We start from the raw sequence: 12,185 nt of genomic DNA on the forward strand, positions 1-12,185 counted from the left end.
TCCAACAGAAACGATTGATAAATATGGTCTAACATGATTTTCGCATCGATTTCATCACCTTATTTTATATTTTAAAAAGTAAAATTTACTTATCACAATATACCATATTTATAATACAACCGTAAATATTTGTATTTGAGTTGCGTTTAGTAATTATGCCTTTTTACTTTACTGTAATACAAACGTAAATATATAGGTGTATTTGAGTTGCGTTTACCAATCAAAATACCATTATATTTTTGAAAATGAATATTTCAACTTTTCGGAGTTAAATAAACATTTCCTACAAATTATAAACACAAATAACTTCCTTTTTGTTTGCATCTAGAATCTGTATTTACAATTTATAAAAGAGTTTTGATAAGAGTATAGTGGTTAATTTCAGTAAAAAATGCACACTATTCCAACATGAAAACATGTAAACCTAAGCGTAAACAATTGTTTTGTTCGAATAGGGTTCACTTTTTCCGAGTGTATATCAGTATATGATATCATATTTCAGCTAATTAATTTCTTATTTTAAAAACTTGTTTAGATAGAGTACTATATTTATAAGAATGCTATTTTTCGGGGGATTAAATACGAACATGACTAGAACAAGTCTTTTGTTCAATAAACGCTAGTTTCTCCTCTCTTTTTGGGGTCAATACGCTAGTTTCTCCTTAAAATGAGATCAAATAACCTAAAAAACGAGACGTTGAGAGAAAACGGTGCTTCAACATCTCTCTATTCAAGGCACTATATAAAGAAGCAGATGCTTCGTTAAAATCTCAAAAAACCAAAAAATAAATAAAATAAATAAATAAAAAATAAAATAAAATAATAAAAAATAAAATAAAATAAAGAATGGGTTCCTATTTCGGAATATCTACTATTTTGGTTCTATGTTTGCTGGGATATTCAGCCAATGCCGAGGTGTTCAGGGTTCCTGGTGCTCCAGGTTCTGATATCACTCAGGTCAGTTGTATACAATGCTTTTCATTTCTTGCACCCCAAGCAACCTATAAACCATTACATTTTGGGCTTACTTACGTGCTCGATCGGTTGGGTTTGATCAATGCAGGCACTTCTAAAAGCATTCACATCGGCATGCCAAGCTCCGGCACCGAGCCAGGTGTTGATCCCAAAAGGTGAGTACAAGCTTGGCGAGATCGCGATGACAGGTCCATGCAAATCTCCAGTCGAGATCACACTGCAAGGCACTGTCAAAGCTGACGGTAATATGCAAGGAAAGGAGAGATGGGTCGTCTTCGAAAAAATTAATGGGTTTAAGTTGAACGGAGGTGGAATATTTGACGGTGAAGGCAATGCAGCTTGGAGGACCAATAACTGCCACAAGACTTTCGAGTGCAAGAAACTTCCCATCGTAGGTGTTTCTGTCTTTATTATAGCCAAACCTACTTTTTTGAGATTTCTCTAAATATTAATTACTACCAATTGTGCATGTTTTGTATGATCATTGATTGCGCATTTGTATTATGTTGTTGTTGTTGTTGTTGCAGAGTTTACGGTTTGATTTCGTGGATAACGCTGACATAAGAGACATAACCTCAATGGATTCAAAGAACTTCCACATAAACGTTATCAGTGGCAAGAACATGACATTTGATAACATCAAGATCAGCGCTCCAGCAGAAAGCCCCAACACTGACGGTATCCATTTGGGAAGATGTGACGGAGTCAAGATCCTCAACTCTAAGATCGCCACCGGAGATGACTGCATCTCGGTCGGAGACGGTATGAAGAATCTTCTCGTGGAGAAAGTCGTGTGTGGTCCTGGACACGGAATCAGTGTTGGAAGCCTTGGAAGGTACGGCTTTGAAGAAGATGTCGCAGGCGTTAGGGTTGTGAACTGCACCCTAGTGGGTACTGACAATGGTCTCAGGATCAAGACATGGCCATCTGCTAAATGCACCACCACAGCCTCCGGTATTCATTTCGAGGATATCATCCTTCAAAACGTTAGCAACCCAATCCTCATCGACCAGGAGTACTGCCCTTGGAACCAATGCAACAAGCAGGTATAACCTATCTTTCATATCTTGTTCTTGAATCTTGAGGAGGATATATTCACCATGTTAATTGGTAGATGAATCTGATTCCCAAATGTGTGTTTTTTTTTTGGTAATTTGCAGAAACCATCAACGATTAAGCTGGTGGACATAAGCTTCAGGAAGATTAGAGGAACATCAGGAAACAAAGACGCAGTGAAGCTATTGTGCAGCAAGGGGATTCCATGTGAGAACGTTGAGATTGGAGACATTAACATTGAGTACAAAGGAGCCGATGGTCCACCCACTTTCCAGTGCTCTAACGTCAACCCTAAGCTTGTCGGTACCCAGGTCCCTAAGGCTTGTAGCGGTGGATCTGCCGTCATGGCACCTGGCTCCTCCTCCTAAGTATAATGTAGGGCCTTCATATCCAATTTTGTTTCCCATTCTTTTAAACTTTTTTCTTGAAAGTCACATAAAGGAGACTTTTGAAAAAAACTGTAAAAAAAAAAAAGTTTCTTTTTGATGCCAACACATGTATTTAGATGTGTGCGTGCATACTGATGTAATAAAACTAAAAGATTTATATAATATCTTTTCTGCATACAAGTCGATCTCTTTTTAAATTCTTGATTGGGAACATATATCTAAATAATTGGTAATAAATAAATTATGTTATGTATTTTATATATTACTTGAAACTACAATTTACTCATAAATGATATTCATCGATCTTGCTAGCCCCTCAAGATAATTTAGCTATTCTAACCATTCATCTCGATAAGATTCCACTATCGAATTTCTCTTAGTTTAATTAGATCAACTAAGGCTGGTCCGTGTTTATTCAAGTTGAATAATAATCTTTTTTGGATTGGATTGGTTTTGGTTCACGTTGAAGCACTCATAAATTTTATACTGATGTTGCTAATTTTAATAAGGTATTTCATGTTAAAAACAAAACTTGATTGAAAGTTACAACAAAACTCAAGTTTCGCATGCTTTGAGACCCGCGTGTTGTTGGAACATTCCTTTATTCAGTTTACTCTGAGACAACCAACTATAAAGACAGAATGCCCCCGAAAAAACCGTTTCAAAGATCGAGCATAGGACGTCCCGGTAAAGGCTGACTAAATGACAAAATTGCCGTTGATAGATTACTCGGTTTTTTTTATATAAAAAAAAAGACAACCTTAAATTGGGATTTGGGAGCATCACTCAAAATCTAGCAACTATGTTGTACTTTCGATGGATCCCTTGAAACACATCACACCTGGCACATGCATGTGTGGGTTTAAATGGGAAAAATAAATCAATTAAGTGGTATTATTGTGTGCGTCAGTGCTTGAGGCCTTGAGCTTAATATCTCAACATGCTTCGATATCACTTAAATCAACGGCAAACATCAACGAGTACCATTTTGCATGTACATGAATGTTTGTGCATGCCCTAAACTATTAACCTGACCATATTTTGTATGATACCTGGTCGTTTATAATTTTATTTTATTAGTCAATTTGATTGAGTTAGTCAAACAGTAACTAAAGTTGATTTATAATCTTTAGCCAAAATAGAAAGTTGGTTTGTCATAAGTCAACAAAACATAATTTTTGCTACATAACTTTCTAAAACAGATTCAATTTTATTTTTTTTTTTAAAAATATATATTCAAAAATTAGCTTAATCTTGTAGAACAGCGTTCTCAATTGTGTTACATGAAAAGTTATTAAAACTTTCATTTACAGTTCATAAAAACTTAAAATTTTCATTTATAGTTCATAAATAGTTTTGTGACATTTTTACATATAATATTTTTGAATAAAGCAACATCTAAAATTACAATATATTAAAAAGCAAAAATTTCTTGTTTTCTGTATTAGATACTTTTTAGTTTTACAAATACAAAATTAGACATCAGACTTGAGACTTCCTAAAACAGGGGTCAAACAACCTAAAAAAAAACGAGAGGTGGTGAGAAAAATTAGTCTTGAACATCTCTCCACCCAACCCACTATATAAATGTAAACTTGAGCTTAATCAAATCACAGAGAACAAATCAACGTTGAATAGTAAAATAGTAATATTAGTAGTAATTAAATAAACAATAATGGGTGCACATTTTGCAGTTTCTACAATTCTCGTTCTCTGTTTGTTGGGAATTTCAGCCAATGCTGAGGTATTCACCATTGGTTCTTCATCGGGTTCTGATATTACTCAGGTCAGTGCTATTGCTTTTCCTTTTCTTGTTCCTCAAGAAACCTACAAACCATATATTTTTGGCTTAGTCGTTATAATTAGGGTTGATATGATATGTGCAGGCACTTTTGAAAGCATTCACATCGGCATGCCAATCTACGTCACCAAGCAAAGTGGTGATCCCAAAAGGAGAGTTCAAGCTTGGTGAGATCGAGATGAGGGGTCCATGCAAGGCTCCAGTCGAGATCACCCTTCAAGGCACTGTCAAAGCTGACGGTAACACCAACCACGGAAAGGACAAATGGGTCGTCTTTGGCAACATCAATGGGTTCAAGTTGAACGGAGGTGGAGCCTTCGACGGTGAAGGAAACGCAGCTTGGAGGGTCAACAACTGCCACAAGACTTTCGAGTGCAAGAAACTTCCCATCGTATGTTTCTTTAAAACTGCCTTTGATGAGATTTTTAATATCACTTATACCAAGTTTTGTAGTTGGCCTTAGCGCCAACACTGATCATGTTTATCTGCTTTATTTGTGCAGAGTGTAAGGTTTGATTTCGTGGAGAACGCTGAGATCAAAGACATATCCTCGATCGATGCCAAGAACTTCCACATAAACGTGCTCGGAGCCAAGAACATGACCATGGATAACATCAAGATCACCGCTCCAGAAGACAGTCCCAACACAGACGGGATCCATTTGGGAAGAAGTGACGGAGTCAAGATCCTTAACTCCTTCATCTCCACCGGAGACGACTGCATCTCTGTCGGAGACGGCATGAAGAACCTTCACGTGGAGAAAGTCGTGTGCGGTCCAGGACACGGAATCAGTGTCGGAAGCCTTGGAAGGTACGGACACGAGGAAGATGTGAGCGGCATTAGAGTCGTGAACTGCACCCTCCAAGAGACTGACAATGGTTTGAGGATCAAGACATGGCCATCTGCTGCTTGCTCCACCACAGCCTCCGATATTCATTTTGAGGATATCATTGTCAAGAACGTTAGCAACCCAATCCTCATCGACCAAGAGTACTGCCCTTGGAACCAATGCAACAAGCAGAAAGCATCAACGATCAAGCTGGTGAACATAAGCTTCAAGAACATCAGAGGAACATCAGGGAACAAGGATGCAGTGAAGCTGTTGTGCAGCAAGGGATATCCTTGCCAGAAGGTGGAGATTGGAGACATTGATATCGCGTACAGTGGAGCGGATGGTCCAGCCACTTTCCAGTGCTCAAACGTTAGTCCACAACTCTTGGGATCTCAGAGCCCTAAAGCTTGCAGCGGTCCCGTGACCACCACACCCCAACAATGAAGTAGAAGCTCTCAACACTATTAAGCGCACCCATTCAATATTGTTTGTTTTCCAATACACAAGTTAACTATGGTCTATGATGTATGCTCGCATTCTATCTAATTCCACAATGGATGCATCCATTATGCCCTTTTTGACCCTTTAAATAATATTCATTTATTCATTTATTTCATTTGCCTCACTATATTATATAGAGTTTTACGGCAACGAAGGACATCTTAAATCTTTTATACGCATTATTTCATTTAACTAATCAGTAAAGAAAAATGTGATCATTTCATTGGTATCGAGATTTACGTTATAAGCCTTAAAAAAAAAAAGGCCATACAATTTTTGAGGGATATCCAATATTTTCAACACCGTTAGTGGTGGCTTGGCTCCTAAGTTTCTTCTTTTATTTTTTTTGGGAAGGTCCCGCTCTAAAACTTAGAAATTAATCTGCCGGACTTAATACTTTTGTCACTTAGGCCGTCATGTTGGCCAGTCATGATTGAAACAAAAAAACTTGATTCGAATCTAATCTAACATGGTCAATGCTTCAGATCACCATAAATTGGTTGCTCCTAATGAAAAATCATTGATATGAGTTTTTAATTTGCACAACATGATGTAGCTTTGTATAGTTACAACAGTGAAATTTAAAATTTCTAAACGCCGAAAAATCTTTTCTAGCAAAATGTTTCATTATTCGCCTCTTTCATCAGATTAATTAGTTCGTCCAAGACGTCGTTTAGATATTGAAACTAGGTAGTCTATTCGATGTTCTATGCGAAGACTTGCACCCATTTATGTTGCTCTAGGATTCCAACAATCCAAATTCACAAATCATGTTTGAGTTACGAAATTGTGAGGAGGATAAATAAAAATTGGTATATCATAAGTCAAATAATCAGTATGGATTCATAGTAATAGGGAAAAGACAATTGCTAAGAAAACGATGTTAAATTCTTCTTGATTAAAACATATGGACAGCCAGAGCGATCAAGGAATGTTAGTCAGTCATTGCAGTATTAAAGAATAGCACAAGAGATAAATCAATAAAACATAAAAATAGTTTCTATAAAAATAGAAGTACATCAACAGAAACGAGTTTGGTTGCGTTCGCATAAGACATACAAACAGCCTGAGAACAAAATAATCTCATAGTGATAAAAAGACTTATTCTCGAAAGCCCTACATGGCTAAATACTCTTTTCCATATCTCACACTATCGAAAACAAAAACATTAAAAACGACAAAACAAAAGAAACATAGCCTCTAGTACAATCTGCCTCAAAACACAAACCTTAACCATAACCACATGAAGAAGAAGAAGAAAAAGAAGAAGAACCATTACATGACAATAAAGAAAACTGAGAGGAAGAAGAATCATCTTTTTTTTTGGGTTTTTGTTTTGAACTCTTCTTATGTATTACCGCCTCGCCGGAGACTGATACAGTTTCTTCTGTCCCTCATTTAAAGGAAAACCAAAAAAAAAACAAAAATAGGGAAAAGAAAGCAGAAAAAAAAAGCCTAGGAGGAGCAATGAATTTAGAAAACCAAACCATGACAGAAAAATCTGTGGGATTTTCTGGTTAGCTCTAGCTGATGATATGATCAAGTTTCGTCCTCATGGGCTTTGTATGAAGGAGAAGATAATCTAAAAGATTCGCCAACAGACACAGATCGTTCACCGTGATGGCTCGCCTACAATATCGTGGTAAAACAAAAACGATTGTACTAAGTAGCAATTCCTGCAACACAAAGCGAAAAAAAGGGGAAACTAATTCAGAGATGAAAAAGAAGGGTGATAGGAAACCAGTAATGCAACGGGTTTCGTCATCACAAGTTTCTTAGACCTCTCAGAGACTCTGGTTTGGGAAATGCATAAGATTTAGCTACTTTCCTAGAGCGCATATCTAACACGGAAATAAACTTTCATCCTGATGAACTAGAAACTAGTAAGGACGCAGCATTATGAATGCAAGCAAGTTTCTCTTTCTGAGGAAAAGCCAATTCACTATTAGTTCAACACCCTAAAGAATGGTTTGTTTATTCCCGAAAGAAGAAGAGGATAATCAAGTCAAAGTGTGATTTGGAAACTATCTAGGATTTCTATTCCCTTACTTATCAATTAATTCATGGCATTCTTTAGTTATTGAATCACGTTTTAAAGAAAAGATTACTCAAATTACCTCTGTTTGATTGCCTCTTGTTCACACTGTAACTGCCAACATAACCTGGAGACGCACTTCTAGCTGAAACATCCGAAGAAGGACCTCCTCCTCCAATCCCATAGCTAAAAGCAGCAGGCCCTTCTGTCTCAGGAGTTGGTGATCTCCATGTGGGATCACTATAGACTGCACCATTCCCGTAAAACTCTCCAAGTCCTGCTGCATCGTAACCCGTGTTGTTAGCTGCCGAGGCAGAAGAGAATGAAGATGATGGTGCTGCCTTGCTAACCCCTATGTTTCTTGCTGCATAACCACCTGTCCCCAACCCAAAACCAGACTCACCGTTTCCTCCATAACCAAACTTCACATTCTCGTTACCAACAGCATTGTTTCCTCCTCCAGGGGCGCCCCAATTGACTCCCAAATTTCCAAATGGACTGCTAAGTGTGTTGTTCCCACTTGTTGATCCTCCCATGTATGTATTGGAATTCGAGTTTGTAGTGTTGTTGTTATAGTTAAGACCCCCGTTGTTTCCCCATAGTTTCGGTGTAACCGAACTAAAGAAGGATGAGTTTCCTCCTCCATTGCCTCCTTCATAACCAACCGCAGGACCAAACCGGTTTGTGTTACCAATGTAGTATGGGCTCATTCCTCGACCATAGTCAACGTTTCCATTGAAACTTGTACCTCCCGTGAACCCTGTGGGTAGGCCCTGTTCAAAGTTCACATTCATCCCATATCCAGAGCCAAAATTTGCAAAGCCACTTCTACCACCACCAACCGGACTGAAACGACCATCCATCCTAAGACCATAACCTCCAACTGCAGCGGGATTAAATCCTTGAGCATATCCATTAAGGAGGTTACTCACCCTATTAACTCCGTAGCTGTAACCAGCACCAAGCGGGCTGCGACTTGGACCTGGAGATAACTCCTTTGGAACAGCTCGCTTAACCTCAACCATTTTACCGTTTAGTTCATGGAATGTCTTGAGCAATACTTTCTCAACCGCCTCCTCGGAATCATAAGTTATGAATCCAAAACCTCTAGGCCTTTGTGTGTTGTGGTCATACATAACAACCACATCTGTAGTTGTCCCAAACTGCTCAAAATACGTCTTGAAATCACTCTCTGTAACCGAAGAAGGTAATCCTCCAACAAATATCTTCCTTGTGCGACCTGGACCGCCTGGTGATCCTTGGATGCTACTGCTGTTGCTTCTATTTACTATGTTCTGGTCATCTCTGGGAACAGCTTTCTTGGCTTCAACCTGCATGAGATCATCAAAATTTAAAACTAAGCTTATTTCTTCTCAAAAATCCAATCAAAGAAGGAAGGAAACGTCAATTCAATGCAATAATGTAAACTTTTAAATTGTTAATGGGAACGAAATGGTAACAAAATGTGGTTTTTGAAGGGTTAATTGCACAAAGAAGCTTCGAAAACAAGTTACATTGTAGAGAATGAAAGCCGACAAGAGTGCTAACATGAAGATACATACCAATCTCCCATCAATATTATGCTTTTCCGTAATAACGATCTCAGCAACAGCTGGATCAGCAAACACTACAAAACCGAAGCCACGGGCACGACCTGTGGTGCGATCTTTCAAGATCACAGCCTCGATCACTTCTCCAAAGCTGCTGAAATACTCCTTGAGACGTTCCTCATTGGTGTCCCAAGATATCCCGCCGATGAAAAGCTTTCCATTGTCCGATTGCATTTTGCTCTGCACACAACAGATTTGGCTTTTTCAGAAAATCGAAGAAAATTTTGGCAGATCAAAACATAAGCCAACAAGCAAGTTTTGCTTTGTTATGCGGACGATGAATCAGATTTCCATATCGATTCTAAGAATCTGATCAAACGTAAAATCAATTCAGAGCAACACACAGATTTCGATCGTATCTGGCAACGACCGAAAAAGGGCCACTCGGATTCAATCTAGGAACAACAGATCCTTCATCTACGGATTAAGGAGTACAAAATTAAGAGAATATGTCGGAGAGCTTTGATCGGATACAGAGGGCAAAAGGAAACGGCTATCCCAATCAAACATGAATCGAAATCTCAGATCAAAGAATCAAAACCAGATTTATCGAAAACCCACCAATCAGATTAAAACCCAGATGCCGAATCTCGTCGAGAAAACACTAAGATCTGAGGATAGGCACGATTTGAATAGAGGGCATAATTTTATCTGCTCCAGAAATGAAAGATTGAGAGAAAAACAAAACAGGAATACAAATTATTTGTTTTTGATTAATCCGATTCAATCCCTCAATTTCAATGGCTTCAATAAAAACATATTGAGCTCTAGATAGAGAGAGAAAGAGGGAGAGTTGTAGAGATAGAAAGACAAAGGCTTTTAGGATGCAAGAAGAAGATATGTCTGTATCTCTATGTATATATATGTGTAATTACATTACATTATAATGAAAGCTTTTGTTTTTACAAACCAAACTATGTGTGTATGTATGGAAATGTGGAGTTTCGTCTTTCCTTCAATTTATTACACGTAAATTTAACAAATATTACCAAAAAAAAAACTTATTGGAATATTTTGTTTCTACTCCATATATTTAAAAGAATAATCAAGATTAATTTAGGATGTTTATTCACATAAGTTATAATGTCAACATATATTTGTCTTTAAACTTGTGGTGCATCTCTTTTTCTAATCGTTGTTCCTCTATGTATTTTAAATTTTTTATTACCGCGATCAAATCGTGTTGACCGCGAAGATTGGACATTGATTTTATGATTGAAAAAGTACTTGAAACTATACTATGTATTGAAGCTTTAGATATGAAGGTGCAACTTGAAATTCGAAATTGGAAGAAGCAAGAAACATTATGTATTTAAGTGAAAGATGGAACACTTCAACTGGAGAAGGCTGCGAACATGCTCAACTTAGGGCCTAAAAAGCCCAAGTGTTTTGGGCTTACGGCCCACATTTAAAGAGAAACTGAATACGATTATTTTCAAACTTTAAAGGTCTTTTGTCTTTTTTTTTTTTAATACATAAAAAGTCGGTTTTAGTGTTTCCGCTTTATGAAAAGAGAGTAAAGTTCCCTCTAAAAAATGTTTTCCCTCCAAAATGTCAAATATTTCAAACTCCAATCTTTGACAAATCTTCTCCTACAATTTTCTTCCTTCTTCAACCTCTGGATCACTGTTATATATATCATCGACAAGTTATTTACCATCGCCACCTAAAACCACAAGCAAGTTTAATCTTTCTCTTCTTTTCATCCCCATCTCAAGATAATTTCTCTTCAAAAAGTCTCTGCCATGGCGACCCTCAAAGCTTCGTTTTTGCTCCGAAATCTCGACAGTGACATCGCCGGAGATGTTATCGCCGATAAGGAACATCGCGGGTCCGGCGCTATTCATGTTATCATGGGTCCTATGTTTTCTGGGAAATCAACCTCTCTCCTCCGCCGAATCAAGTCAGAGATCAGCGTCGGAAGGTAAAATTGATCATCTCCATGGATTCTATCTGTCAGATCTTCGAGTTTTCCGACCCGGATTTGAGTTAGTGTTCGCAGACACGCTGCGAATTTTAACGATTCAGTGGTCTAATTTCTCAATTTCGTCTTTTGGTTATGTAGAAGTGTTGCGATGCTGAAATCAAGTAAGGATACGAGATATGCCAAAGATTCGGTGGTGACACACGATGGAATTGGATTCCCTTGTTGGGCTCTTCCAGATCTAATGTCATTTCCTGAGAAATTTGGAAAAGCTGCTTACGACAAGGTAAATTCTATGGTTTCTGTATATTTTGGATCATAAATTGTGAAGGATCTGCATTGAAATTGTGTTTTTTTTCTTCCTCCTCTTACAATTATTGGCAGCTTGATGTGATTGGTATTGATGAGGCTCAATTCTTCGGAGATCTTTATGAGTTTTGTTGCAAAGTCGCTGATGATGATGGCAAAACAGTGATTGTTGCAGGCCTAGATGGTGACTATTTAAGGTGATTGATTCTACTTTCAAAAGCTGTGATCTGAGACTTTACTTCAAGTTATAACAATTTGGTTGTTGAATGTTACTTGAACATGATTCTTCCTGGCAAAATGCAGAAGGAGCTTTGGTGCTGTTCTTGACATTATACCAATAGCTGATTCTGTAACAAAGCTAACTGCAAGGTGTGAGGTTTGTGGACAGAAAGCTTTCTTTACTCTAAGAAAGACTTGTGACACCAGAACCGAGCTGATCGGTGGAGCTGATGTCTATATGCCCGTTTGTCGCAAGCATTACATCAATAATGAAATTGTCATCAAAGCTTCAAAGAAAGTGTTGGATTCTGACAATGGAAGAGCTGAATCCTGTGTGGAGACAGTTGCTGCTATGATCTAACTATAACTGCTCTGGAACCAGTACCATATATGATTGTGAAATTTTGTTTTCCTGCTTGCTTTCGTTTTACTTGCCTGGGTTTTATCCTCAGTGTTGTCTTTGAAAATCACTTGTGATGTTTCTTCTTGTATGTATATAAATATATGTTCGAGTTCTTTAAAGCTTCTGGACGA

At 37.8% G+C, this 12,185-nt stretch overlaps 4 protein-coding genes across 5 annotated transcripts; 3 read left to right on the forward strand and 1 right to left on the reverse strand.

Annotated features, from left to right (window-relative positions):
* The first annotated feature begins 797 nt into the window (after positions 1-797).
* On the forward strand, positions 798-2,600 carry LOC18024710 (polygalacturonase). Its single transcript, XM_006407728.2, has 4 exons — positions 798-957; positions 1,064-1,366; positions 1,503-2,021; positions 2,136-2,600. Exons 1-4 carry the CDS (start codon positions 847-849, stop codon positions 2,397-2,399), a joined length of 1,197 nt encoding a protein of 398 aa, XP_006407791.1. The 5' UTR covers positions 798-846; the 3' UTR covers positions 2,400-2,600.
* Positions 2,601-4,031: 1,431 nt separating this feature from the next.
* On the forward strand, positions 4,032-5,624 carry LOC18024711 (polygalacturonase). The gene is made up of 3 exons (XM_006407730.2): positions 4,032-4,206; positions 4,307-4,612; positions 4,724-5,624. The coding sequence occupies exons 1-3, from the start codon at positions 4,096-4,098 to the stop codon at positions 5,495-5,497; spliced, it is 1,191 nt and encodes a 396-aa protein (XP_006407793.1). The 5' UTR covers positions 4,032-4,095; the 3' UTR covers positions 5,498-5,624.
* Positions 5,625-6,518: 894 nt separating this feature from the next.
* LOC18024712 (heterogeneous nuclear ribonucleoprotein 1) lies at positions 6,519-10,021 on the reverse strand. 2 transcript variants are annotated; one of them, XM_006407732.2, is made up of 4 exons: positions 9,761-10,021; positions 9,152-9,379; positions 7,672-8,920; positions 6,519-7,183 (listed from the first exon to the last, which is right to left on the reverse strand). In XM_006407732.2, exons 2-4 carry the CDS (start codon positions 9,371-9,373, stop codon positions 7,167-7,169), a joined length of 1,488 nt encoding a protein of 495 aa, XP_006407795.1. In that variant the 5' UTR covers positions 9,374-9,379; positions 9,761-10,021; the 3' UTR covers positions 6,519-7,166. The 2 variants fall into 2 exon arrangements, with proteins under 2 accessions (XP_006407795.1, XP_006407794.1); XM_006407731.2 differs by having other exon boundaries at positions 6,519-7,230.
* Positions 10,022-10,839: 818 nt separating this feature from the next.
* On the forward strand, positions 10,840-12,176 carry LOC18024713 (thymidine kinase a). The gene is made up of 4 exons (XM_006407733.2): positions 10,840-11,123; positions 11,265-11,409; positions 11,508-11,629; positions 11,736-12,176. Exons 1-4 carry the CDS (start codon positions 10,945-10,947, stop codon positions 12,010-12,012), a joined length of 723 nt encoding a protein of 240 aa, XP_006407796.1. The 5' UTR covers positions 10,840-10,944; the 3' UTR covers positions 12,013-12,176.
* Positions 12,177-12,185: the final 9 nt, after the last annotated feature.

Source organism: Eutrema salsugineum, unplaced genomic scaffold (genome assembly GCF_000478725.1).
Source record: "Eutrema salsugineum unplaced genomic scaffold, Eutsalg1_0 scaffold_13, whole genome shotgun sequence".
Lineage (NCBI taxonomy): Eukaryota > Viridiplantae > Streptophyta > Magnoliopsida > Brassicales > Brassicaceae > Eutrema > Eutrema salsugineum.

Excerpts from the sequence above, each read along its gene's own strand:
- LOC18024713 (XM_006407733.2), top strand. The coding sequence starts at position 10,945 with ATGGCGACCCTCAAAGCTTCGTTTTTGCTCCGAAATCTCGACAGTGAC. Across the intron at positions 11,410-11,507 it reads GAAAAGCTGCTTACGACAAG|CTTGATGTGATTGGTATTGA; the intron begins GTAAATTCTATG and ends AATTATTGGCAG. Across the intron at positions 11,630-11,735 it reads CTAGATGGTGACTATTTAAG|AAGGAGCTTTGGTGCTGTTC; the intron begins GTGATTGATTCT and ends GGCAAAATGCAG.
- LOC18024710 (XM_006407728.2), top strand. The coding sequence starts at position 847 with ATGGGTTCCTATTTCGGAATATCTACTATTTTGGTTCTATGTTTGCTG. Across the intron at positions 958-1,063 it reads CAGGTTCTGATATCACTCAG|GCACTTCTAAAAGCATTCAC; the intron begins GTCAGTTGTATA and ends TGATCAATGCAG. Across the intron at positions 2,022-2,135 it reads GGAACCAATGCAACAAGCAG|AAACCATCAACGATTAAGCT; the intron begins GTATAACCTATC and ends GGTAATTTGCAG.
- LOC18024712 (XM_006407732.2), bottom strand. The coding sequence starts at position 9,373 with ATGCAATCGGACAATGGAAAGCTTTTCATCGGCGGGATATCTTGGGAC. Across the intron at positions 8,921-9,151 it reads ATAATATTGATGGGAGATTG|GTTGAAGCCAAGAAAGCTGT; the intron begins GTATGTATCTTC and ends GATCTCATGCAG.
- LOC18024711 (XM_006407730.2), top strand. The coding sequence starts at position 4,096 with ATGGGTGCACATTTTGCAGTTTCTACAATTCTCGTTCTCTGTTTGTTG. Across the intron at positions 4,207-4,306 it reads CGGGTTCTGATATTACTCAG|GCACTTTTGAAAGCATTCAC; the intron begins GTCAGTGCTATT and ends TGATATGTGCAG. Across the intron at positions 4,613-4,723 it reads AGTGCAAGAAACTTCCCATC|AGTGTAAGGTTTGATTTCGT; the intron begins GTATGTTTCTTT and ends TTATTTGTGCAG.